Source organism: Toxotes jaculatrix, chromosome 17 (genome assembly GCF_017976425.1).
Source record: "Toxotes jaculatrix isolate fToxJac2 chromosome 17, fToxJac2.pri, whole genome shotgun sequence".
Taxonomy (NCBI): Eukaryota; Metazoa; Chordata; class Actinopteri; family Toxotidae; genus Toxotes; species Toxotes jaculatrix.
This window is the reverse complement of record NC_054410.1, coordinates 15255122-15279197: the sequence shown is the minus strand read 5'-3', so window position 1 is coordinate 15279197 and position 24076 is coordinate 15255122. Positions and strand designations below refer to the sequence as shown.

At 43.1% G+C, this 24076-nt stretch overlaps 3 protein-coding genes and 1 long non-coding RNA gene across 5 annotated transcripts; 2 read left to right on the top strand and 2 right to left on the bottom strand.

The window, feature by feature from the left end:
• Positions 1-211: 211 nt before the first annotated feature.
• LOC121197009 (interferon alpha-inducible protein 27-like protein 2A) lies at positions 212-1278 on the top strand. The gene is made up of 4 exons (XM_041060326.1): positions 212-342; positions 495-518; positions 663-824; positions 1038-1278. Exons 1-4 carry the CDS (start codon positions 333-335, stop codon positions 1121-1123), a joined length of 282 nt encoding a protein of 93 aa, XP_040916260.1. The 5' UTR covers positions 212-332; the 3' UTR covers positions 1124-1278.
• A 2617-nt stretch (positions 1279-3895) lies between these two features.
• On the bottom strand, positions 3896-9329 carry nt5c1ab (5'-nucleotidase, cytosolic IAb). Of its 2 annotated transcripts, none has more exons than XM_041060320.1 (6): positions 9046-9329; positions 7573-7740; positions 7160-7289; positions 5647-5769; positions 5296-5480; positions 3896-5154 (listed from the first exon to the last, which is right to left on the bottom strand). In XM_041060320.1, the coding sequence occupies exons 1-6, from the start codon at positions 9187-9189 to the stop codon at positions 4783-4785; spliced, it is 1122 nt and encodes a 373-aa protein (XP_040916254.1). In that variant the 5' UTR covers positions 9190-9329; the 3' UTR covers positions 3896-4782. The 2 variants fall into 2 exon arrangements, with proteins under 2 accessions (XP_040916254.1, XP_040916255.1); XM_041060321.1 differs by lacking the exon at positions 9046-9329 and adding an exon at positions 8411-8715.
• Positions 7062-17156, top strand: LOC121197011. The gene is made up of 5 exons (XR_005896214.1): positions 7062-7754; positions 10076-10230; positions 10327-10493; positions 16806-16927; positions 17113-17156. It is a non-coding gene; the product is annotated as an uncharacterized LOC121197011 (long non-coding RNA).
• Positions 17157-20102: 2946 nt separating this feature from the next.
• Positions 20103-23716, bottom strand: LOC121197407 (protein L-Myc-1b-like). The gene is made up of 3 exons (XM_041061006.1): positions 23439-23716; positions 22270-22900; positions 20103-21554 (listed from the first exon to the last, which is right to left on the bottom strand). The coding sequence occupies exons 2-3, from the start codon at positions 22814-22816 to the stop codon at positions 20962-20964; spliced, it is 1140 nt and encodes a 379-aa protein (XP_040916940.1). The 5' UTR covers positions 22817-22900; positions 23439-23716; the 3' UTR covers positions 20103-20961.
• Between the last annotated feature and the right edge of the window lie 360 nt (positions 23717-24076).

The following is a 24076-nucleotide window of genomic DNA, read 5'->3' as shown; positions in this document are numbered from 1 at the left end:
GGGGGGGGGGGGGGGGGGGGAACCTAAGGATTAACAAGGGTTATCATAACACAGCTATGCTTAAATACCTTATATTTATTAGAGCCTAACCAAGACTTGTTTAAGCAACTCTTTAGTGTTTCTGCCTTTGTTTTCTCTGATGTGCTACTCGGACTGATGACTTTAACATCCCAGGAATGTTAAATACTGTTGTGTGAGCTTCAACATGAAAGTACCTCTCTGAGGCCACCTGCTGTTCACGTTGTAACTTAGTTTCGTTTCCCAAGAAACAAAATCTCACAGAGAGTATTTAAGCCGGGCCCAGCTGATGGGTGGTCAGAACAGAGAACAACATGGACCCTGGTGAGTACTCCTCTTCCTTTCACAACAATGACACATTTATTTGAAAATCAATTTAATAATGATAGTCACTATAATATTATACAAAATAGTCTCACATGAGGCCATCTGAGATGTAATTAGATGTTTATGTTTGCTGTTCTCTTGTTTTTCAGTGACTGGTGCTATAATAGGAGCAGGTAAGGAGAGACTTTTAATCTGGAATAGCAAGTCAATGCACAGGCAGTTTTTGTTTTCTTTCTTTTCTTTTTCTACTTCTTCTTCTATTTATTTAATTTTAATCATGCATGATCCATGTCTGCTGTCTTCTTGTCCATGTGCAGCAGGCGCTGTGGTCCTGGCTCCTGTTGCTCTGGGAACCATAGGTTTCACCTCAGCTGGAATAGCAGCAGGCTCCCTTGCTGCTAAAATGATGTCAGCTGCCACCGTGGCAAACGGAGGAGGAGTGGCAGCAGGAAGTGTGGTGGCTGTTCTTCAGTCAGCAGGTATAAACATAGACATAAACAAAGATAAACATAGGTTATTTTGTTACTTTGGTTTTAACTGTATTCTTGAGTTAATCATTACAAAACTCAACAAAATACAGTCTTTAGGAATAACAATGATACTACTGTATATACAGTGATGATAATAGGGCCACTTTTTTTTTTTGGCTTAGTAACTGTATTGATCTTCAAATGAGTGTCACCCCACTGTAGGTGCGGCTGGTGTGTCAGGGGCTGCCAGTGCAGCTGTGGCCGGGGCTGGAGCAGCAGTGGGATGGCTGGCTAGCTTCATTCGCTGACTCATGTGTTACCTGTTACTGTAATGTAAAAAGGTAATGAAGCAGCATTTTGTTGTGTTCTGAGACAGCTGAAAAGTTTACTCGTGTGCAGTTACCTGAAGTTTGTGATAATGATGCATTATTGAACCTCAGTAAAATGCATTTGAAAGAGTTAACTGCTTTATTGGCTTTTTAATTATCTGTCTTTCTGAGTTAACAAAAAAAACATTAATAATGGTGTATCATAACACTATGAGGACTTTGCAGCATAAAGTCTACTGTAATGTACTTTAGCACTTGTGTATAATTACTTTAATCTTTATTAGAGCCACCGCAAACTGCAGGGTCAAAACATTATTTTCTTCAGTGACTTGGAAAAGATAAAAAAGTTTGTCCTGGCTGCAGGTTTGAAGGAGCAGTCAGAACTAAACTGGATTAGCAACTCTTTAGCATTTTTGTCTTGATATTAAAAGTTTTTTTTTTTCATTTTGGATTCGCTGAAAGACATGAGTCTGACTGACAGCCTCGACCGACAACTGTTTTCTACTCTCGTCATATTTTCTATACCAAATGCGTCAGTCTGTCCCCTCGTGGACAGATTAGAGCAGTTTTCTGCAGACGTCTTGGCATCTTAGCCCAGTGTGGTCTCCTTAGATAAGACATGGGGCATGCATGTCTGACGAGTGTGACACTTGATAATGTTGTATGCCAACCTGTGACTGTTTTGACAGAGGATGCACCACGATCATATGTTGGTTTTGAAATTTCCGGTACCAGTGACCATGTAGACCCTCATCACTGAGTGCTGCACGTGTTCAGATCAAAAGCTTTAACACTCTTCCACCACCCAAACCTCCTCCTGCTGACTTTTCACCTCCTGCTGTGTATAACTGTCACATTGCTTTTGCTGCCATAGCATTGTACATAAATTAATAGTGGATAAGAGAGGTCTATGATCATAATACACAGTGCTATGATTAGAATAGAATAGAAGCAATCCCAGCCCACAACACAGGATCTAAAATAAGTAATGTAAATACATAAATGTAAGTATCACACTAGAATACATGTAAGTATTGTACTAGATCAAGTAGATATTGCCCTAGAAGGACAGTCATCACATTGCACATAAGGGGTCATTCAGTGCTTGTTGGAGTTACGTGTGTTTATGAGCCTGGGAAAGAAACTGAGTCTTGTGCTCCATGCTTTGACCGTCCTGTAGCGCCTGCCTGTGGGCAACAGGTCAAACGAGTGGTGTCCAGGATGTGAAGCTGAACTTTGTCTTTAGTGCTCATTGGCAGATATTAGCTTGCTAGGTGGTGAACACGGTAAATATTTAACCTGCAAAACATCGTCGCACTCATAGTACAGCCTCACAGAGCCACTAGATTCTTGTTAAATGAAGTGATTAGCAAGTGTATGATTTTGCATTTTTATGATTATGCATTTTCATGCAGTTTATTGTGGTTTAGAATTGGATAGACAGAAGCATCATGTTCATTGCTTTCAGATTGAGTTAAATGGTGTCAAAATAAATATTCATGAAAACTGATGACATTTGGGAAAGAAAGAAAGGAAAAGAATTTTGGCTTATTAAAATACTCCATGACATGATTAAAATGGGCAGAATTGTCTGTGAACCATTTTTAGCTGTATCATGTCCTTATTATTACAGTTGTATCCTTGCTTCTTGAATGATGCTATAAGTGTAGTGTGTCATAAACATGAAAACAAAATTTTATTTAGGTAATTCATATTCATTGCGGTACAGAAAAGGTGCTTTGTTTTATTAAATTGAAAAGGTTATTTTGCTGAAGCTGGGAGACAATTAGGCAATAAGGCATCCTACAAACTGTTACCATCTAATCCAAATGACAGCCACATATTGAACTGGGCATTAAGTTCAAAGCAGAAAACCAAAGCTCAACTTGACTTTTTAACTATTGTTATCTCTTTTAATAACTCATTATCTGAAACACTTCAGTTTGCTGACTTCCTCTTCCAGAATAGAGTCATGATGCATCCATCATGTGTAGCAGAAACACAAATGTTATGTTTAAACAATCATGGGCAGAGCTACATATATATCAAGTCCCTTCATCATGATGGTATGAGGATTACATCTTTGCCATATGTTCCAAGTATAAGGAGTAATAAGAGTGTAACAAAATAGAGGTCCTAAGTAACCATTTAAGACTCTATAGTGTCTTGAAAGTGCTTTGTGAGGAATATGCAATAATTGATTATTGCATAAAGAATTGCAATAAAAAAACACTTCAGTGGGGAAAAACGACAGGAAACTGTGTTTTTTGAAGACAGTCATTTTTACTTCAGTCTTGAAACAGAAAAGCTCCATTTCACGACAGTCCAGAGGTCTCATTTGGTCTCACATTTACCCAGATTTCACAAGTTTGGTCTATTTCAATACCAACTTGCTTCACATTCATCCACAGCAGAACAACAATACCAACAACAAACCTAAAGGACAATATAAGACAGACAGGCAGGCAACAGCAAGTCAGACAATGAACTTTGGGCACTTTAGGTACAAGCAGAAATGAAAAATTTCGTACAAATGGATGACAATGAATGCTAAATATGTTAAAATGTATCTTTACTGTCTTGCACAAAAAGAAATATAAATAAATACAAAGTCAAATATTTCAACTTTATCAGTATTCTTAATTTGCAATTTTAAAATACATTCACATACACTGATAAACAACCACACGTACAACATACATTTACCAACAGCGTGCAAAACTGACAAAAAATTAAAAAAAAGATCTGTTAAAAAAAAAAAAAAAAAAAAAATCTCTTAAACAACAGCGAGATAAAAGGCACCGGTTTTAAAAACTTTTAAACACAGACAAGCGGATTCTGCATAAAGTGACTGATTGCATGTCTTCAGTGCAGCTGTGTAGCACAAGTTAGCACATCCAGACTGCATTCAGACCCCCTCTTTATCAAAAATATGCTTTAGTCACTTGATGTTTCCTCAGTAACCTGATATCTAAATAAATAGTTTAGTTGAGAATTTGTTTTTGTATTTTAATTTATGTTTGGCTCTGTATGATTAAAATTAAATTACTTAAATTCAACATCTTTTATCTTTTGATTATGTGATGTGTGTGTAAATGTGGGTAAAAATAGTAAAAAATCTATCAACAGAAAATAATACAGGAATCTGAGGTAAATTCCTACTGCAAATAGAAATTTTGCAATCTTCATAAAGGATTTGTAAGTTAAGTTGTAACTAATTTATCAATGGTCAATAAATAATTTAGTGAATAATTCCTTTGGCAGGGGCTTATCCTTTATCCTTCATAATTCTGTAAAGCTTCAGTAAATAACTTATGATTTATTAACATTTACCAAAGCTATTACTTACTATTGGTTATGTAGGATTCATCTTTAGAATTTAGTACCACTTTATGAACTATGACTGTTAAAACCAGTAGATGAAATAAACTTCTGACTGGATTGAAATGTCATAAACTGTGAATGAAAGAAATGATTTGATTTATATAATGATAATATACTGGTCATATTGCACTCCCTGTTTCAGGACGTTATCATAGTTTTAAACACTTTTCCAGTAGTTATAACATGCTGAGCTGCTGAAAGCCAAAACTTTGTGTCCCTTCAATCTTCTGTCCCTTTGCACCATGATGTCCAGGCTACTTGGTTGCTGAAGAAGTCTCTTTGACCGTTATTGCTTTCTTGGTAACTCTCTGAGCTATCCCATAGGGCACGTGGCATGCCACCGTCCCCATTTCTGCTGCCCCCTCCACATGAAACATCTGGTCATCAAAGAAAATATGTGGTCTGATCTTCTCCAGCATGGGGCCCTTGGGTGCCCCTGCCAAAAAGAGAGCCTCATCGATCTCCAGACCCCATGAGCGCAGAGTTTTTAGGGCTCTGGTACCAGAACTGGCTGCACTGCGAGCCGTCACCAGGTAGGTCCGGATGGGGCAGTCCATGCGCTGGCCTTTGGCATAAAACTTCTTTTGCAGCTTTCCTAAAGCTTCCAGGAAGCCCTTCAATGGCCCCTGCAGAAAGACGGAAAGTTGCATGACAGTAACACAGTCAACACAGTCTTTGTTGTAAAGATGTCACTTTGCCATTATCAAATGCACATCATTTCCCTTAGCAGTGATATACTGATCATTGTCACTATGTGTATACTGTACATGGTCTAGGGGCTTGTTCTCGTGGGCCTTCTCATGCTCAAAGAACTTGTCCAGTCCGTGAGCCTTGTAAATGCGCTCAGACTCATCAGAGAAGAGGACGGCGTCACCGTCAAAAGCAACACGCAGCTGAGTCTCCGACACTTCCTTCATCTTCTCTGGGGTGAACATGGTGGCTGCTGCAATACCTGGTTAACAGTAGTTCACACACACACACACAATCACACATTTTGTACTGTGTATAGAGTTTAAATATTATCTGTTGAAGTTATTGCTGAAAATTAGGTGACTAACTTTTGCCTTCAAGTATTTCAACCTTTCAGTAACATGTAGCTTCTCTCTCTAGGTACTGACCTTCCTCCAAAGCTTCTCGAACCTTGACTGGGTCAGCAGACAGGTAAAGGTTGGTGTGGTAGGCCTTCAAGTAGCCTATGGGACTGTTTCCTCCAGTCATACAGAAGCGCTCGATGAACAACTCTGCAGGGACAAGGATTCAAAAACTCAGTGAACAGTAAATGTCCATAAAACAGAATATACTGGGAAGATGTTTATATGAATTTCTGATGTTACTTATGGTTTCATTTTACAGTCTGTCCATCCCCTTCCTGAGCAAATAACAAGGAACGTTAAACAATGTTAAAGTTTTTAAAAAATGTCACCGTTATGGTGAATAAAAATAGAATACCAGAAATCCTTACAACTCCAGAATGTTCACATTTCTGCTATTTCAGCAAATGACAACAATAAATAAGAATCAGGAACAGCTGAGGGTAGAGCTACCTATTCCGATTCTGATCATCAAATAGTGCAGGCCAGTACAGGGCAGGGAAGAGGATGAGCGAACCTTGGAGTGACATGAAAGGAGGGAGCTGTGCAGATTTTTTTGTCTCAGCTACATTAGCGGGCGCAGTGTGAGGGACTGCCAAACCCCCTCCAAAGAAGCAGGTCCCCAACTCCCAGTACTTAGCCCTGGGGGATGCATCCCAGTCTTTCTCATGGATCATGAGAAAAATCCCACCATAACCATGGGCAGTTCAAGTGCATCCACAGGGATGAGAGAGACCCCGCTTCAGTGGAAAGGCGAAGCAGAACAAGGGACCAAGAGACAGAACAGGAGATTCTTAGATTACAGACAGTTCCTTTCTTTTCCTCTTTCTCTCTGTTAATCTCTTTCTTCCTCTCGCTGAATGAACAGAGGATTCTGTGATGTCTTGAGAAGGCTTCATGTACTCACTTGCATGTCTGTGTGACCTGAGGAGGGACACTGGGTCATAAAGTCACTCACAGTGTGGGAAGAGGAACCAGCTGTGGAGAGCAACTAGAGAATCTACAGAGTGACGGCACAAAATGTCCAACATTTGGCACCCCCTAGTGGTATTACCAAAAACACATTGTGAAAGCTAATGGGAGAAAGACAACACTACAGTCAGACCTTCTTTGTCATGGTCACAATAACATGGTTAAGGTTAAAGGTCATGGTTACCATGCACAACTATGACTGTTGGTTTGAAACAGGAAACAAACAGTGGTCTCCAGTGTCAAAGTCCTAAGTCTTCTCAACTCATCCGTCCACCACAACCTCCTCCTAATGCAGACTTCATCATTCTTCATACTACATCACCTGAGTGTACAGTAAAACCACTATCAGTGTTAAGAAGCTTCTTGCATGAACAATCTATAGGGTTGTTTTTTAGGGGAGGAAGGTCTCCACCAATTACTTTGAAAGACACCACAGCCATGTTTAACGGCTTTAAAGGACAAGCTGAAAAGATAAAGCAGTGCAGCTGGAGGATGTACGCAAAACAAAAGGAGCTTAAAAGAAGCCTTGATAGAAAGTTTTTGTCTTTCATGTGTAGTAGTAACTCACTGTGATGGTTGATGGTATTGATGAGTCTTAGGCCGACATATGCATGGTTGTTGGTCATGAGCACGACATCAAAGAGCTCCTCGCTGTCAGGGTAAAGCTCCCGCAGCTGAGTGTTCACAGCCTCCAGAGCCTGGGAACAAAACCAACAAACACAATCTGAGTTATTTAAAAAAAAAAAAAAAAAAAAAAAGATAATACTGTATCATTGCAGTGCGGATGGAAGTGTGTGAGTGTTTGAGTGGGCTGATGTTTAATGCTTATTACTCATCCACCACCCCCAGAGACACGACCCAATACGTAACACTGACACCAAGGAATCACTCCACATTGGGTTTGGTATAGTGTGCATGCGTGCGCCTGTGTATATTTCTCTCTCTCTCCCTCTCTCTCTCTCTCTCCTCATAGGCTCTGACCTTGACAAAGGAGAAGGCAGGTCCAGGGTTGAAAGGCTCAGTCTCATGCTCCACCTGATACTTGATGTAATCCTCCATGCCTTGCTGTTCGTAAATCTGCTGCTCCTTCTCCATGTTGAAGAGGACTCGTGCTGAAACAGCGATGGTGATGGCGTTCTCCGGCTTGGGCTGGAGGATGAGAGGTTAAAAACGTTTCATTTACATGTATCTTCGCCTTGCACAGGATTGATTCTTTTTCTTTTTAACCACGTTTAGAGTTTCCACCCGCAGGGACACAGAACATTATTTGTATTCTGAGCAGTGGTATGAGAATGCTGAGAAAGCACAGTTCCTTTTAGACAGGAAAAATTTAATAAAGGCTTTATTGCCAGTGCAATAAAGCAGGAAAACTGGGTGAGCTGATGTGTCACAATAGAAGTGACAGTGTGATATGAAACACTTTCCTCTGCGAGACTCTGATAGTGCAGGCCCACATACCGGAAAAGTTGATCCCTGTTAACTCTTTGGAGACAGAGGACAGCAAACAGCAGTAAGGTTTTAATTGCTTGACTGGGTTGTACTTAAGATTAAGAGATACTTAATCTCTGTGGGGAAATTCGTTTGTAGCAGCAGTCACAGGGAGCAATAAATACACTCTATAAAGGAAAAATAAACTTGGAAAAGACATACAATATATACAGGAGGGGGACTTGTAGATATTACTGAAGATTAGCTAAAATTTAAAAACACAAAAACTGTAAGTTATTTCAACCTGAAACCTGGGGAGACTGCATGTACAGGATGAAAACAGCTTTCACTGTAAAACAATCAACTTCTGACATGTTTGTGCCAGACTTACAACCAAGACAATTCCCTGCATCCTGCAAGTGCTTGATGTTGTAGTTGTTGTATCTGTTGTTGTATTTTGCTGCAGCCTTTCCAGGTGAAAACATCCAAACGGGGGCGCCCCTGTAAAACTATCCACCTGATGTGAAATAAGACTCCTCTATCTGTTGCTCAGTTTCCAGTTGAAACAATAACACCTTGCTGATCCTCTGTATCCTGTTTCACTCAACTACATCTACATCTCTCTCTCGAACTTTCTTTTCGGTTAGCCGAAGGCTTCAAATGATGAAGCATTCCCTAGTCAACCTAGAAATGACCCTCTTGCTGTTTATACCAGGGCTAGACTGTGATAAGGTTAAGAGGCCAGTGTGTCTGTCTTCTCTCAGCTGTCATTCATCATGTGACATCAGTCTTGGCCACTGTAAAACAGGAAGCCTCAAGGAGTAAACACAAGTGTGTCTTGGCAGGCTTTAAGAGCAACTCTAATCAGCTAATGACGGCCGGATCATATTTAACGCCATAGTTCACTTGTAATTCATGCAAAATGTGTCATCTTTGCTGTCAGCTACTCAGACACTTTACAAAGACATGGAAACTCATAGAAAATATAAATGGATACAGCATAATGAAGGCTGTAAAGAAACTCACTGGTTTAGGTTTCCTGGTGGGGGTGGAGGGCTTCAAAACCATCCTAGCATCTTCCCAGGGGACTCGACTGTTGCTGCTGCTGCCATTTCTGGTCAAGTCCTGTCCACTGATGGTCGGAGTTTGACCACTGTTAAGACTCATCATACCTCTTCAGCTCACCTCTCGCTTTCTCAGGGCCACACTGAGTCACAGTGTGTCCCCCGATGGCTCTCTTTTATTGTCTCTCTCTCTCTCTCTCTCTCTCTCTCTCTCTCTCTCTCTCTCTCTCTCTCTCTGGCAGGAGTTCCAAACAAAGTCCTTACTCGCTCTTGCGCATTCACAATTTGAATTCAGCCTTGGTGCACTCAGGAGATGAGATCAATCTGACCACAGCTGCAGAGGCACTCAGCTAAATGCCCTAAAAAAAAAGAACAGTGCAGGAGTGAGATGCTGCAGAATAAAAGAGAGATTCAGGAAAAATTCAAGCTATTTTCTCTGGCATCACTCGTATTATACTCCTTGTTCAGCTCCTCTGCGCTTGCCTTTCTGTGTGTTCCTCTCCCTCACACAGACTCCTGACTTCAAGCCATTTTGCATCCTCCCCCTTTTTAACCCTTTCGGTGTCTAATTCCCTGGAGCAGAGGCAGTGCATGTCATTTTAATCTATGTGACAACTGCTTGTTGCACCCTATTGGACAGAGCAGGCCAGTGTGTCAAAGCACCGCTGTGTCACGATGCTTGAAATGTGTTCATGCTTCAGTTCTCCTTGTAGAGAGATGGAGCTTGATTTCTTTGAGCATAGAAGACTTTCTATTTCATCTTACAGTGCACTGAAGGATCATTTAAAGTGAAGAGGTTGTTACTATTTATATTTTAGATGCTATTACCAAAGCAGGATTTTATCCCATGTGCTCATAACTGGCTGTCATTCATTACATGTAATATTCCTGCTCAGCAGTGTGGGAAATGAAGTCCATCCTGGGTTATTTGCTTCCCGCTGCGCATCTAATGATCATTTCTTTTTGCCGCTTCCTCTTGTAAACCCCTGCAGGATCTTCCCATGGATTGAAATACGAGGCAGCAGTCCCAGTTGCCAGGCAACGGTCAGGGAGTCAGACCAGCTGGGACTCCCACATCTAGGATCTGATTGGCTGTGGGGACACCAGACTGCCAGCCAAATATGGCATCAATCAGAGGAACAGACAGGTGATGCAGGGAACAAAGATGAAAATGCGTGTTTTGCTTTGAAGAGCATAAATGCATTATTAATAATATTAGCTATCCTTTAATCGTGACAAACAGGTAATTTACCAGCTACAGATGGTTTCTGGGAAGACGTCACTGAGCAGCCAGCCTTGCGGGGACTCAAGGAACAAAAGGATAATAGAGACACGCCTGACGGGAAACATGCTGGACACAGCTGCATCCATTACAGCCATCATCTTTATTTAACTGTCAGCATTACAAAGGTAGCAACCACTGACTGTTGACATCTGACACAGCAATTTACTGTATCTAAAAACACATTTGCTAGTATCACTGGAGACCAGCATAAATTAAAAAAAAAAAAACGTGTAGGTGATTTTTTTTCACTAGATTTCAGTGTAAATTTGTATTATTGCCTCTTCTACTTTCAAAAAGCTTCCATACAAATTTTATCTCAATACAAAACAGCAGGGTTCAATTAAGCCTATCTGTCCAGTAATTCTAGAGGCAGAACACATGAGACCAACAGCACAAATTGCCATTTGCAATTGTGCCAACCTGAACAACTAATTGTGTCTGGCTGTGACCACACACTCTCCTCCAGGCTCTCCAAACACCAGACGCAAAGAGCTTTTATTGATTAACTGAGGACAGCTGAAGGATTGTGTGACTTTTATTCTCTGTAACCTTAGAAGGTGTAAATGCATCCAATTGATTTTCTTTCTTATGTATTAATATTGTTTTCAGATCTCTTAGACATGATTAAAAATTAAACTCGAATAGGGTGTCCCAACAATGATATAGGTATTGGAGCAAGTCTGAGATTATTTTTTTTCAGCACATAATTCTTTTTCTTTAATTCTTCATAATTTAGAGTCTCTCAGCAGCGTGGAGGGTACTGAAAGCTGCCTCAGTCGTTTCCTGCATTTCATGCTCACAGCCACTAGAGTGTAGTAAAGGATAAACAAGCCCCTCAGCTATCCAGTGTGTTCCTGAATACTTAGCTGCCTCATTCATTCTTCGGGGTGTAGTAGACAAAGAGGATGTGAAAGAGAAACTCTGCTTGTTTCAGAGAGGAAGTTGATTTGAGACCCTGAATATTTTTTTAATCTTTAAATACTTACATTTCGGAATTGTAGCTGTCTTGTCTGCAGGGCCCTTCAGAGTCTGTGGTAACTAATATGTATTATTGTGACCTAAAACGTGGGTTTAGTAGAATCAAATGTTTTCAAAGTTTATTAGAGAATGAACAATATTCAGTCATAAAAGAAAGGTTAGTAAAATTTGATAACATAAAGCTCAACATCACATAGAGTTACTACATTTCCTGTTTGAGAAGATGGAACAGCTAAAACAACTTACATCAATAGCATTATTTTTAATCTATTTCGTGGTTGTAAATATGAAGTAAAGACTTCATGTTCTGGTGTATCTGTGGGACTTTCAGTGATACACTTACCACTTATGTGGCTAAGCCCTTGGCTTACACTTGTGTCTGCCTTTGTGTGCTAGTCTGCAGCTCTGAGGGGGTTAACAGGACATGGAGACAGTTGGGCCGCACCCACTGAGCTGATTTGAATAATGCCGGCATTTGGCGCGAGGCTGAGAGGAGCCAGCCTTTCTTCTTACCGGCTGTGACACCACTCCCCTCTCCGGGCACCCCGGAGTGGCGGGAAATGCTAGAGAGAGACACACACAGAAATAGAGCAAAAGAGGGAGAGGGAGACTGCACTGGCTAGACTCAAGGAGGTTTTGTACACCTACTCTATACCTGCAGTTGCCCTGGAAACGTGTCAGATACAAAATGTACCTTGGAGAAGGGACAGAAAGAAAGAGAGCAGGAAGAAAAACCAACCCCCCCTCTTTCCCCGCCTGCTTTGGCGCGAGACAGATAGAGAGATAATACTCTCAGTGGTAGACTGTGGGTGGAGACAAAAGCAGGCATGAGTGGAGCAGGCCAGAACAAAGAGGGTAACAGCCTGGACTACCCCTGTACCCCTTATCAGGCCCCACCCCCCCGCACAAACACACAGCCTGAAGGCTTGAGGCAAGGCGGATGGCTATTATAACCTTAATCAGTCCTTCAAAGCGACCACTCAGGCATGTTTGCCACCACCAGATTCTTTGTTCTTACTGGGGTTCTTACTTGGTTTTGGCTTGAACCCTTCCTCAAAAAAAAATTGCATTAAACTCACAGACATATCTTGTTATCACAAACAAATAGAAGCTTTTCTTGCTGAGATAAGGGCTGGTGATTGTTCACCCCCCTTGGTAAAGGACACGTATCAAGGTCATTTTGCTGTGGAGTCACATCACAGACCATTAACAGCACCCACACTGCACTTAAGTGACATAATTGGATTTGTTGTTCTTGACTTTCAGAGAGGCAACAGTCTACATTCACCCCCACCCCATCACCTAAATCTGTAGCGTAAGTAAGGGGGTGGCAGCTGACTGAGCACTGACACCTTTTCGTCAGGCAAAATTATAAAGAGTAAAAAGAGCAGAGCAGCAGTTCCTCTCACTTCCTGCCTCCAGTGGGCTGAACACAAAAACAGGAAGTCTGTACTGCCTGTGTGTTTCCTAGGCCTTATAACAGCCTCTCTCTTGCTCTCTGTTTCACACACACACAGGCCTATAGTTGGGAAGAGGAAAGCAGGGCACTGATTATTACATAAGCTCCACAGTAGTGGTCACTCAGGCCCTGAAGACAACAGCAGACACATTCAGACATAGTGCTGAAAAGAGGGAATTGTAACCACTGCAGGACAAACAGAGGCATCTATACACTATACATTCACCATCTGATAACAGTCTGATAACACACAGTGTGTAGATGTGTGTGTGTGTGTGTGTGTGTGTGTGTGTGTGTGTGTGTTTGTGTTTGTGCGTGCGTGCATGCGTGCGTGCGTGTGTGTGTGTGTGTGTGTGTGTGTGTGTGTGTGTGTGTGTGTGTGTGTGTGTGTGTGTGTGTGTGTGTGTGCGTGCGTGTGTGTGTGGATCTGCAGTGTAGCAATTAAATTTACATGGATGCAAATACACTCACACACTGCAGTAATTGCACAATAAATTGGCTTTTGATGTGTGTGTGTGTGTGTGTGTGTGTGTGTGTGTGTGTGTGTGTGTGTAGTGGGGGGGGGGGATTAGTGAAGACCTGACCAAAGGAGAGACAAAGAGTTGGTGGGGTTATAGTCCTGGTGGTGGTGGTGGGGCAACAACTATGAGGTCTACAGGGGGTTAAAGGGGATAGAGGGGGAGGGGTAATGCTCCTCTGTGAGTAGCTTGGTGGCTAGGGCAAGGCAGTGGGGGTGGTGACAGCACTCAATGGGGCTAAATTCAAAAGATGCAGCAAGTGTCCCAACTTCAACAGAAGCAACCTTACACTGCGGAGCTGAACAATGGAACATCTGCTAGCTGACAAAGCTGGCAGTTTGCACCAGCAGCTCCGGTTTAAACTGCTACTCCGTGGATAAAACCAACGGCAGTAGCAACAAGTTTCAACAAATTTCTGAGCTCATAGACACTTGGCATAAGCTCACTTCCTTTGGCACCTCTCGATAGATTGCACCACTTTATTTTGAAAGCACAGAAAAGTTTTCAAATGTGCTTTCAAATGTAGAGGAAGTGGATTCTGTTTGGCAAGATGCCAAATTCTACAAGCGTCTACGAGTATCCCAGTTTTAATTTTATTTATGGAGTGTCCAATTTATGTGTGAGTGCATATAAATATATATTACATTTACACAGATAGGCCCTTATGTCAGTTTTGAGAAACTTAAACATTCTAAGTATGTTGCATTTAAGCATCTTATCGAGGTTTTTGATTCCTGTCTGTCATGTGTGTGGGGGCTTCGTCCTCCTGACTAGTAATGTTTAACCTGTGTGTTTTTTGTAGCATTCAGGGACAAGTTATGAACATAATGCTGACACATTATCTGATGATAAAATTAAGCAAACTTTTTTTTTCGGTACATACCGAGCAAAAATGAAGTAACATTATTATTCACGTGGAATTCAGTTGTTCTGTGTCCAACTGAGGAATGTCATTCCAATATCCACTGTCCTTTTAGCACTATTTTGGTCTCCACCAACTCCCGAGGAAACTGTCTGGCTCTTTAGCTGCTAAATGCTTCACTGTGTTTACCGGCTAGGTGGTAGCCTCATCTGGCTGCTGTTTAGTGCTCTGTACTACAGGTTTTTGGAGCTTTTTTTGTGGTAATGAGAGCTGTGAGAGCAAATCTAAAACAGCAAAGCTGCAGGTCTGAAAACCGAAACAATGAACTGAGAGATGCTAAAATGCTCCACAGACCTGAGGGCAACTGCAGAGTCGGACATAATTTTTTGTGGGTTCATCATTTCAAGCAACTCCTTTCATATAAACACAGAGTCATTTGATCAGAACTCATTTTTATTTATATATCAACAACCAGGTTTCCCCAGTATGATGGAAAACAGAAGTGCTAGTGTGCATCTTTACATACATACTGGGAGCATACTGCCAGCTTTAATGACTCACAAGATACCTCACCCTCTCTCACCCACTGTGTGGGCGTGTATGCATTGGTTGGGGTGGGGTGGGGGGTGGGGTTGCCAGGGTGAGGGCAGCAGTTGTCACTGTTGAGGCCCTTTTCCCTCCTCTCTCCTCCTGCTTATCCATTAACCAGCACCATGGTTACATCACACAGCTAAAGCTCCCTCTTACATCTCCAGTGGCCAAAGACCCTATAGAAACAGATTACTCATGTTTGTTTCCATATGTCCCAATACAAAATATGTGTAGCTTATTTTTTTCTAGTCCACCATTCTAATTACCTGCTTTGTTGTAATCATTTGTTGTACTGTGTTGGTCATGCATATGTTTGTTTACCCACTGACTGCTGGACTGTCCATCTTCAGCATGATTATGTCATGAGCTCAGGTCAGAGAGTTTAGCGCGAGGCACTGACAGCTCACACACTGTGATGGTTTGAAGACCTTCTGATGGGTTCATTATAATCAGAGCTGTGGTGTGTCTGGGCCCAGATGGCAGCAGTGTTTACACTAACGGGATTAGGATTAGCTCCAGATTAGACAGGCGAGTTGAAAGGCCTGCTCTGCTGACACGACACAGCCCACCTGGCCCCTCACTAACCCTCCCGAATTTTATCTCAGATACTACTAACCTACAACAGACAAAGTAGCTGCTGACCAAGGAGGGTAAAGGAGGTGTCCGTGGTAAGAGGCAACTGCAAAAAAAACCAAAACAAAACAAAAAAGTCATTTGTCCTGGACAACAGGTGCTGCACAGGAACTCATGATGTTTAGTGTGTTTATTTGGTTTTCAAATTTGGCCAAGTTGGCTGAGGTTTAAAGCAAAACACTGGGTTGACACCAGTCAGCCGGGGCCAGATGTATCCAGAGGGAGAGGAACATATACAGCCTGTTCCAATTGAATCATCACTGTTATGTAACTCTGGCCTGAGGATGGGGAGGGTGAGCAACACAGAGAGGGAGAGAGACCAGGCTCAGAAGACTGACCTAGATCAGCAAATGGTGAAGATACAGTAAGTACCTGAGGGGAGGGCAGGAGCCAGCCGACTGTTTCTGAGGGGGACAATCAGAGGGGGGGGGTATGAAGAGACAGACAGGGAAACAAGAGAGAGAGGACAGGAGGAAAGATGTAGAAACAGGAAAATAGGGAGTAAAAGAATAGGATTTCTTTCATGCCAGCATATTGATGTGGTTTTTCTGTGGCACCCTCACAGCCTCATTAGGATCAGATGGACAGTAGCTGCCACAGCCCCGGCTGAGCGCCAGTGACACAATCAGGCTGGAATGTGGGTCAGTAGGCAGAGATATGGCAACCAGGGAAAGTTTCTGCAAGTATTTGTGTGTGTCTGTGTGGTGATGTGAGTGTAGGTCTGTGTGTGTGTGTGTGTGTGTGTGTGTGTGTGTGTGTGTGTGTGTGTGTGTGTGTGTGTGTGTGTGTGTGTGTGTGTGTGTGTGTGTGTGTGTGTGTGGTGTGTGTGTGTCCTCACAAGCAGATGTGAGTATCTGCGTCTGTTCCCGCTTGTGTTTTTCCTCATCTTCCTTGACCGTCAGCCACTTGACAAATAGAATAAGGGGAAGGGTGTGTGTTGAGTGTTGAGTAAGAAAGGGATGACAGTGAGTCCACTTCTCCTCTGTCCAGCTGACCACGATTCCCTCCGAGCATTCAACCGCCAGAAATTTGCTCCTGAACCAAGCCTCCTAATGGGAGATTATTCGATTCCACTACAGCTCATTCTCACACAGGAGATCATAAGGTTATCCTAAGATAAGCCTGTTTCCCTTCCGCCTGCATTAAATGTCCTATATTCCCTCACATGTAGGTCGGGGATAAGCAGCCAGTTCAACCATGCTCTTAGAATCACAAACCAGTGCAGTGTGTTTATGGTCCCTTTCCTCCTCTGCCCCCCTGTGTAAACAAGCTGCACACACGTCATACAAACCAGGCCAGTCAGCATACAACCAGTGAACATGGTGGAAATATTGCTCAATGTGCCTGTGTGTGTGTGTGTTTTGTTTTGTTTTTTTTTCCCTCTTTTCAATTGCAGAGGTAGGAGGTTCATCGCAGCGACAGCGAGGGGATGTTAACAGTTGCGAAAGTTTATCCTCCCACTTTCCAGGAACACAGATGCACTTTATGAGTTGCTCAATTAAAGGCCTGTTACCTTAGGTAAGTTGCAGTTCACACATACAGACTTTTCAAATTGCAGATTTGCAGTGGTTTCACCTCAGCGGTGGTTCGCCAGCAAGAAATGCCAGAGTGGCGAGTAGGACTGGAAGTGTCTCTTTTCAGGGCAACTTGCCAAAGATAAGACGTGTTCATCTGCTTTTGTGTTTTTCTGCAAATGTTTACAGATGGAGCCATTGTTCTGACGTGATGTGAAGTTGTGTGCCAAAGGTAACACATGCACAAACCCACTCATTCTTTGGGAAACAGTTTGTTGCTTACCTCATGGCTACACTAGTTACACTGCTCTGAACCACTCTCTTAAACACAATTTGAATTAGTCACAATTTGCCTATTAATTATGCTAACAGATATCCTGGGATATCCCAGGCATCACTACACGCTAATGTTGCATGCTCTGTTAAAGTCACAATTCTAAGTGTTAGGTGCTCTGTAAAGGCCATCACACATTCCCTGGTGTCAGAGTTAAGAAATGGATGGATTCAAAAAGAAAAGGAAAGCCTGATGGAGACAAATGTGTGAGTGTGCGTGAAGACAGAGGATGTGTATAAATCAGAGTAAGAGGCTTCTCTCCACCAAGCCAAATCATCAATTCTCCACAGTCCCACCCTGATCGCACACATCACACACTTCTGTCTGACCACCAGTGAAGCTGTCACATGCTGTCTTTTAACCAAGGAATACGTAGACACTCACACAGCCATGCATGGCTCTCCGCTTACACACACCAGATACAGTGTTTAGCATGGGGAACAGCAACAGGTTACAGATGCTGTCCGCTTTACAGCAGAAAATAAACGCAGCTTGCAGATGTGAGAGAGTAGAACACCTATGCTCTAAGGGGAGACAGCCACAGTATGAGCATGTGTGTGGAAGTGATCTCACATGCACTCTCTGTGTGGGAGTTTGCATGAACTTGAGAGCAGAAAATCCAGTCTGGCAAGTTAACCGTCAGCACAGAACAGAGCATCCCACAAGACAAAGAGATCCTCTTTCCTCATTGTTTCCTTCAGGAAAAAACCCAGCTTTTTTAAACATAGGAGCGCCATCGCCAGTGTGTGTTTATGGTGAACGTTAGGACAAATGCGGCTGCTACTGAGAACCTCATTCTGACTTTGAGGTCTTTTCGTCCTTTAATTCCAGTCGAACATTGAGATGTGAGTTTATCCAAACACCAGCAATATTTTCATTTGCATCCCCAGAAACACACTGTGGTCTAAACCCTTTGCATGTTGGTGTTGGTTAATTTCATCGTCCTGAAATGAACCGCCAGCTTCAGTAAAAATACATGGATTGAAAAAAATCTTTGAGCCTAAACTACATTAATGACTGTTTTAATTTTGGGCTGCATCACTTCAGATGAATTTTGTGGTTGGAAGGGAACAGGAAAAGTATGAGACAGGTTTCTCCTATCTGGTCCAAGACTTGATATCTGATTATTGCTTTCACTTCCTGAAGTACAAACAGCACAGCAGCTGCAGCTGATGTTAATCTAGGGAGTCACTGACGTTTGCTGCGACCAGATACGTTAACACAGGTTTGTAGAACCAGGTTTGTTTCCGATTCTCTTGATCTCAAGGAAATGTGATGACTAAAAAGCACTGAGTAATCATCTATTGTGTGCACATGGGGTAATTTAACTCCCTCAACTGAGCCTCCTGAGACCAAATGCTGATTGTGTAAAGGCAATATTCAACTGTGCCAGAGAACAGTGCCCTCAGGGTTGAAAATGGGGCCCAGAGAATGAACTTGGGTAAGTGAAACAACAACCAATCCCAGTCACAACAAAGGCCAGCAAGGTGCGAGGCGGTTGGAGTTTGGGGTGTGCCTGGCTTGTCTGTCAGGCTCTACTTGAACCAAATGGTTGCTCTGAGTTTATTAAACAAATGACTGGAGCTCAAACCTGAGTCATACAGACTTGCAGAGACAGGGCATTGATAGGGCAGCAGTATCACACAGGAACACATGTACAGGAATTTACATCATGTCAGACTTTTAGTTCAGTTTTATACAGAATGACAGAGAAAGGGAGGAGACGTCCTGCTCACTTTTGGGCTCATGTTGCCCAATTAAAGCCTGGTGGGGTCAAAATGTTTTTTTCAGTTCAGTAAAATTTTTTGGATTTTTAGTCCACGGTAAGGATAGTCTCCATCTATTGTTCCTTTAAATCTAAGCCCATAATCTATCCATGAAATCTGCCATTTTCAAGACTGTGTTCTTCAACTCTCAGTACATGAGTAGCTTTCTAGGGGGACCACAGCTGCATGTAAGGGGTCTAACTATCAACAAAGGGCGGTAAAAGGCACATCACACAATAAATACAGGCCTCACGAATGCAGAAAAGAGGGTAGTGTCATCCACTAACGTAGAAATCTTTGCGATATTTTCACTTTTTCCATGTACGGGCCATTTTACGGCCATTAACATAACACAATGCTGCACTCTGACTGCATACCTGAGTGAATAGCTGCACTGAAACCAAATAGCAGTTCACACAACCTGTCTCCAAACCCAGGGGACTGTTCTAAAGATACCGATTGTATGTAAGCGTGTGTGTGTGTGTGAGTGTAACCTACTTCAGAGCACATCAGGTGCCCAGCATGCAGCAGCCACTGCAGAGGGGAGGATCCACAACGGTATCACACGCACTCTCATCAAGGGCAAGTCTCAAGGACAAGCTCAGTCTAACCTTGTGTAGACCAGCAGCGGGGTTCACAAGACGTGCCCATTTATTTGACACACAGCACAAAGTGAGAAAGAGCATGAACATTAAGCAGTTGATCCTTTTTTTTTTGTTAAATGATCTGCTCTCATTTACAGCTGATTTGCGTGTGATAGTGGGTTGTGTGCACTATCACAGCAGCATGTGGTGCATCCTACCCACATGCTCAGTGTGAGGCATGATAAATCTGTGTCATTTGTTTCTCCCGCCTCAAACATAAAAAAAAAACAAGGTTAGACTGGTGCAAGTTTTCTTTAGGTTGCCATAGAAACCATTAGAAGTTGCGGGGTCATTTAGAGATGAGTAGAAATTCAATTTGATGTCAAGGTTAAAATGTTCTGATATTCATTTTTTTAGAGGAATAGAGTAACTTGTATTCAGCAGCAGCAGTGTACAGCATTGTGCAGTATTTAAATAAAGAACAAGGACTTCAGGTTTGTATGCAAACATGGTATAAAAATTTAATGTTGCCGTTGACATTAGCATGCTTTAAAAAAGAAAAAAATCAGGAGAAGCATTGAAATCACAAAGTGACGTGTGAATATAAAGTACAGCAGTGCTACTTATTTATTTTTTTGTCCATTTTCTTCTTTTCTTAACAAAATAGAGGCTCCTCTGTGCCTGGTGGCATGCCATACTGAGGAGCAATAGCCGGTGACAACTCTTGAATTTATTTATCTCCTCCACCAGGAGTGATAAACTATTTACAGAACGATTTGTACATCAGACAATCAGTCATATAAACAAACCAGGAACAGTCTCATTCACTCTTATGTACACAGAAAGGCATTCACACCTCACTCCATTATAAGTGTGCAATGAAGACCTCTCTCAACCAACTTCCACACACATCCTGAAAGCTACACGGGTTCACTATCACACTGGTTAACTATTAACAAAGAGGCTTTCTCAATTCCCATCACAGCATACCAGGAAATATCTTGGTCATAGCTATAAAAGAAGATTCATTCATCCCCTCCCTCCTGTTCAAAACTAAAACACTGTGCAAAGAAAAAAAGAAAAAAAGAAAACACAGCACACTGGGATCTAACTGCTCCTCCCCATAACAGGCTCACAGGCCAAGCACAGTTAAATCACTGAAATCCCACAGCAAAATGAATGCATTCCAAACCAATTTCATTTCACAACTATTTACATGAGGCATGTTGTTATATAAAAGCTGTAGCTTTTCAAAAGTGACAGGTAACTTGAGAGAAAATGTTCTTGACTGTGAATGAGGCAGTTTATTTCAAAAGCAAACTACTTTTTGTTTTTTGTTTTTTTCTTTTTAGTCTCATGAGCGTTTCAGTTCAGATAATCTGCGAAGAAGCTGCTGCTGTCTGGATCTGAGGCGTTTCTTCTCCTGGAGCTGCCTCTTCTCCCTGGTGTGCAGCCCCATGAGGTACTCTGTTGCCTGGGTCAGGATGGCCACCTTCGGAGTTTTGGCCGATTCCAGGCCAGGGATCTGATCCCGTAGAGCAAGGAAACGAGAGCGGAGGTCATTCCTCCTCTTCCTCTCAAGGAAATTGTGGTTCCGCCTGCGGTCAGTGTCCTCTGTGTCAGAGTTTTGGGGAGACTCCGAGGGAGAGGAAGGCTGGGAGACACGAGCCAAAGAGCCCGACTGCTGACTGGATGCTGCGCAGGGACGCTTGCTCTGAGGCTCTTCCTCCGACTCCTCGTCTTCATCTTCCTCGTCATCCTCAGGTTCCGGCTCACTATCTGGGGATCGGGCGGCGTAGTTGTGCTGCTGCCGGTGAACAGACATGTGGAAGCGTTTGGGGCAGGGGTCGGCCCGGACCGTGATGGTGACCGGCTTTCTGACATTCACCAGCCGCACCCGGTTCTGCTTGCTCTCCACAGTGACCACATCGATTTCCTCTTCATCATCTGTCATCACATAGAAAAATCATTCAGCAAAACACTCAAGGGTGGCGAGGAAGATTTTTCAGTGGCATCCCTTACAAAATACTTACTAGCTTCACACGCCTGCCTAAGAACACAGTCAAGCTCAGTCAAACTTTAACTAAACTGACTATAAGGAAGTGCATTCCTTATCCAAGCATGCAGATCACTATTGCTCTGTCAGGGAAGAGCAGAGAAGGAGCTGATTTGTTAACCGCAGAGGCTTTTGTCATTGCCCACTGAGCCTTCATCAACAATTTAAATGAGGAGATCTGCTAGCAGGGGGCATTCCCTCATTTGGGAAATGTGAAAGAGTTACTCTCACGCTCTGTCTGCGTGTGTATAGTAGTGATAAATCATCAGGACTCGGTCACCCCGCCCCCCTCTGCCGCACTCCGATTGTAATGCAGAGCCAGTGGAAGATATTGAAAGGGGGGAAATGCAAGTTAAAGTGAGGAGGGCGCGGTTTTTAAAAGACTGCATGGGTATTCAGAGCAAGCATGTGGCGCATTGTCAGAGGGAGAGTGAAAATCCAGCTTTAAGGTGGCTGACGGTGTTTGTGCGCTTGTTAACCCCGCTGCACCACAGACCACAGTTATGCAACAGCAGCCCGGCTTTCCAAATTACGCATTGTTAGAGGGCAATATAATCCTAAAGCAGGGGCAGGGTGGGGCAATTTAGAGCATGGCTGCTTCCTTACCAGAGGAATCAGAGCGAGACTCGGAGCCAGATGACGCCGGCTTCCTGCAGCTGCTTGTCGGGAAGGTGAGAACAGCCGCCGGGTCTACGCAGTCAGTTGCAGAAGCGGCGAGCTGGCCCCCGGGCGAGACGCACTGCGCTTTGCTCGGTCTCACGGAGATCTGGGCCACCGGGGAGGCACCAGTCTGCGCCGCAGATGACACCCTCCCATTGACCTTCTCCAGCTGCTTACTGGCTGAGAAACTACTCCACATGCAGTCCTGGATGATGATGGAGCTATGGTTGCCGAACAGCTCCTCCGTATCTGAAGTGATGAACTGACCCTCGCACTCCTCGTCCTGACCCAGCATCTTGGACAGCCAGCTGAGCTTGTCTCCCGGCGAAAGGTGCAGGGCAGCACCGCTCAGAGTCCGGGTGGGAGACATGGGAGGGGTGGGCAGCAGCTCGAACTTTTTCCATATGTCCTCGCTTGGCGCGGTTGACTTGTAAAAATCCTCCTCCGTGTCGAAATCATCGAAAAAGTAGTGCTGGTAACAGTCGAACTCCATGTTTCCAGCTAATAAATCCTCTCGAGTTTATTCCCAGAAATGATCAAACGACACCAGTGGCCTCTGAAGAACGTCCTGCACAACCTAAGGGGAAATATCACAGCGATTAGCAATGGTCTCTTTTAAAAGTAGCCCCCATCAGATGTATGCTCGGATTTCAAGTATCCATCATGAGCTATTAGGATATCACATCCCTTTAACAGCCTACTTTCCACAAATGGGACCACATGAATAATTGATTGCATCTTGCGGATGCCCTCTTTACAGTGATGGACTTTAACTGTCCAGGCACACAAGGTTATTACATAATCTAGTTTTATAAATAAATATATATATATAGGCGGCAAGTATAATCCATGGCAAGTTATGAATGGGGATGAGAGGACACGAGGTCACTGCAGGCTTAGATTTACGAGACTACAGTGCGTAAAAGTAATTGAACGGGCTGTATTTCCTCAAATGTAGGCTGCGCTTTGTTCCACCGAGCAGTCGTGAACCGGTAAAAAGAAAAAGAAGAAAAGTGGACTCCCACACAGTCTCGGAGAGTGTCAGACCTCACAGACAGCAATCCGTTTCCTCAATTTAAACTTTCAAAAGCAGGCACCAGAATAGAACTACTCACCGGCTTCTCCGCGCAATCCCAATGCGAAATTCAGGGCATGGAAACCCCCCTCCTCTCAGGAGCCAAAGAGCAAAGTGTCCGCGATTCTCGGAGATCGGGCGGATAAAAGCGGTCCCGAGTCGCGACTGGATACAAAAATGTGCTGCTATAGTTTTGTTTTAGTTCAGTTTAAAATACAAGCAGCCAAAAGAAAAGAACAAGCCGGTGCTCAAACAACAGGCAGTAGGTCCGCCCCACAATGTGTTACAGAAAGCCACACAGTGCATTTTTCGCGCCAGTGAGATATCCTGTTATAAGGCGATAAAAAAAAAAAAGTGCAGGGAGGAGCCTCGGAAATATCTGCAGCGGTAGATCCGGGTAAGCCCCTTCGTTTGCATCAGAGGCGGGCGTTAGGCGCGCAGCCCCCGCCCCGTCTACAGCACCAATTATGGTCACAATAATTGACACATATACTATCCAGCCATAACGTTGAAACCATTAAAAAAATAAATTCAATTATTGCAAGTTATAATCTAACACATTTACCTTTGACACTTTATGTTGCGTGTTCCCCGATTAATAAGGTTTTACACTCAAAGATCAGCTTATATGAAGCATTTCTGCTGGTTAATCCAAAATTATGCTATAAAAATCAGTTG

Excerpts from the sequence above, each read along its gene's own strand:
- LOC121197009 (XM_041060326.1), top strand. Across the intron at positions 519-662 it reads TGGTGCTATAATAGGAGCAG|CAGGCGCTGTGGTCCTGGCT; the intron begins GTAAGGAGAGAC and ends GTCCATGTGCAG. Across the intron at positions 825-1,037 it reads GGCTGTTCTTCAGTCAGCAG|GTGCGGCTGGTGTGTCAGGG; the intron begins GTATAAACATAG and ends ACCCCACTGTAG.
- nt5c1ab (XM_041060320.1), bottom strand. The coding sequence starts at position 9,189 with ATGATGAGTCTTAACAGTGGTCAAACTCCGACCATCAGTGGACAGGAC. Across the intron at positions 7,290-7,572 it reads CTGCCTTCTCCTTTGTCAAG|GCTCTGGAGGCTGTGAACAC; the intron begins GTCAGAGCCTAT and ends TTTTGTTCCCAG. Across the intron at positions 5,770-7,159 it reads CAATACCATCAACCATCACA|AGTTGTTCATCGAGCGCTTC; the intron begins GTGAGTTACTAC and ends TTGTCCCTGCAG.
- LOC121197407 (XM_041061006.1), bottom strand. The coding sequence starts at position 22,816 with ATGGAGTTCGACTGTTACCAGCACTACTTTTTCGATGATTTCGACACG. Across the intron at positions 21,555-22,269 it reads GTCTCGCTCTGATTCCTCTG|ATGATGAAGAGGAAATCGAT; the intron begins GTAAGGAAGCAG and ends ATGTGATGACAG.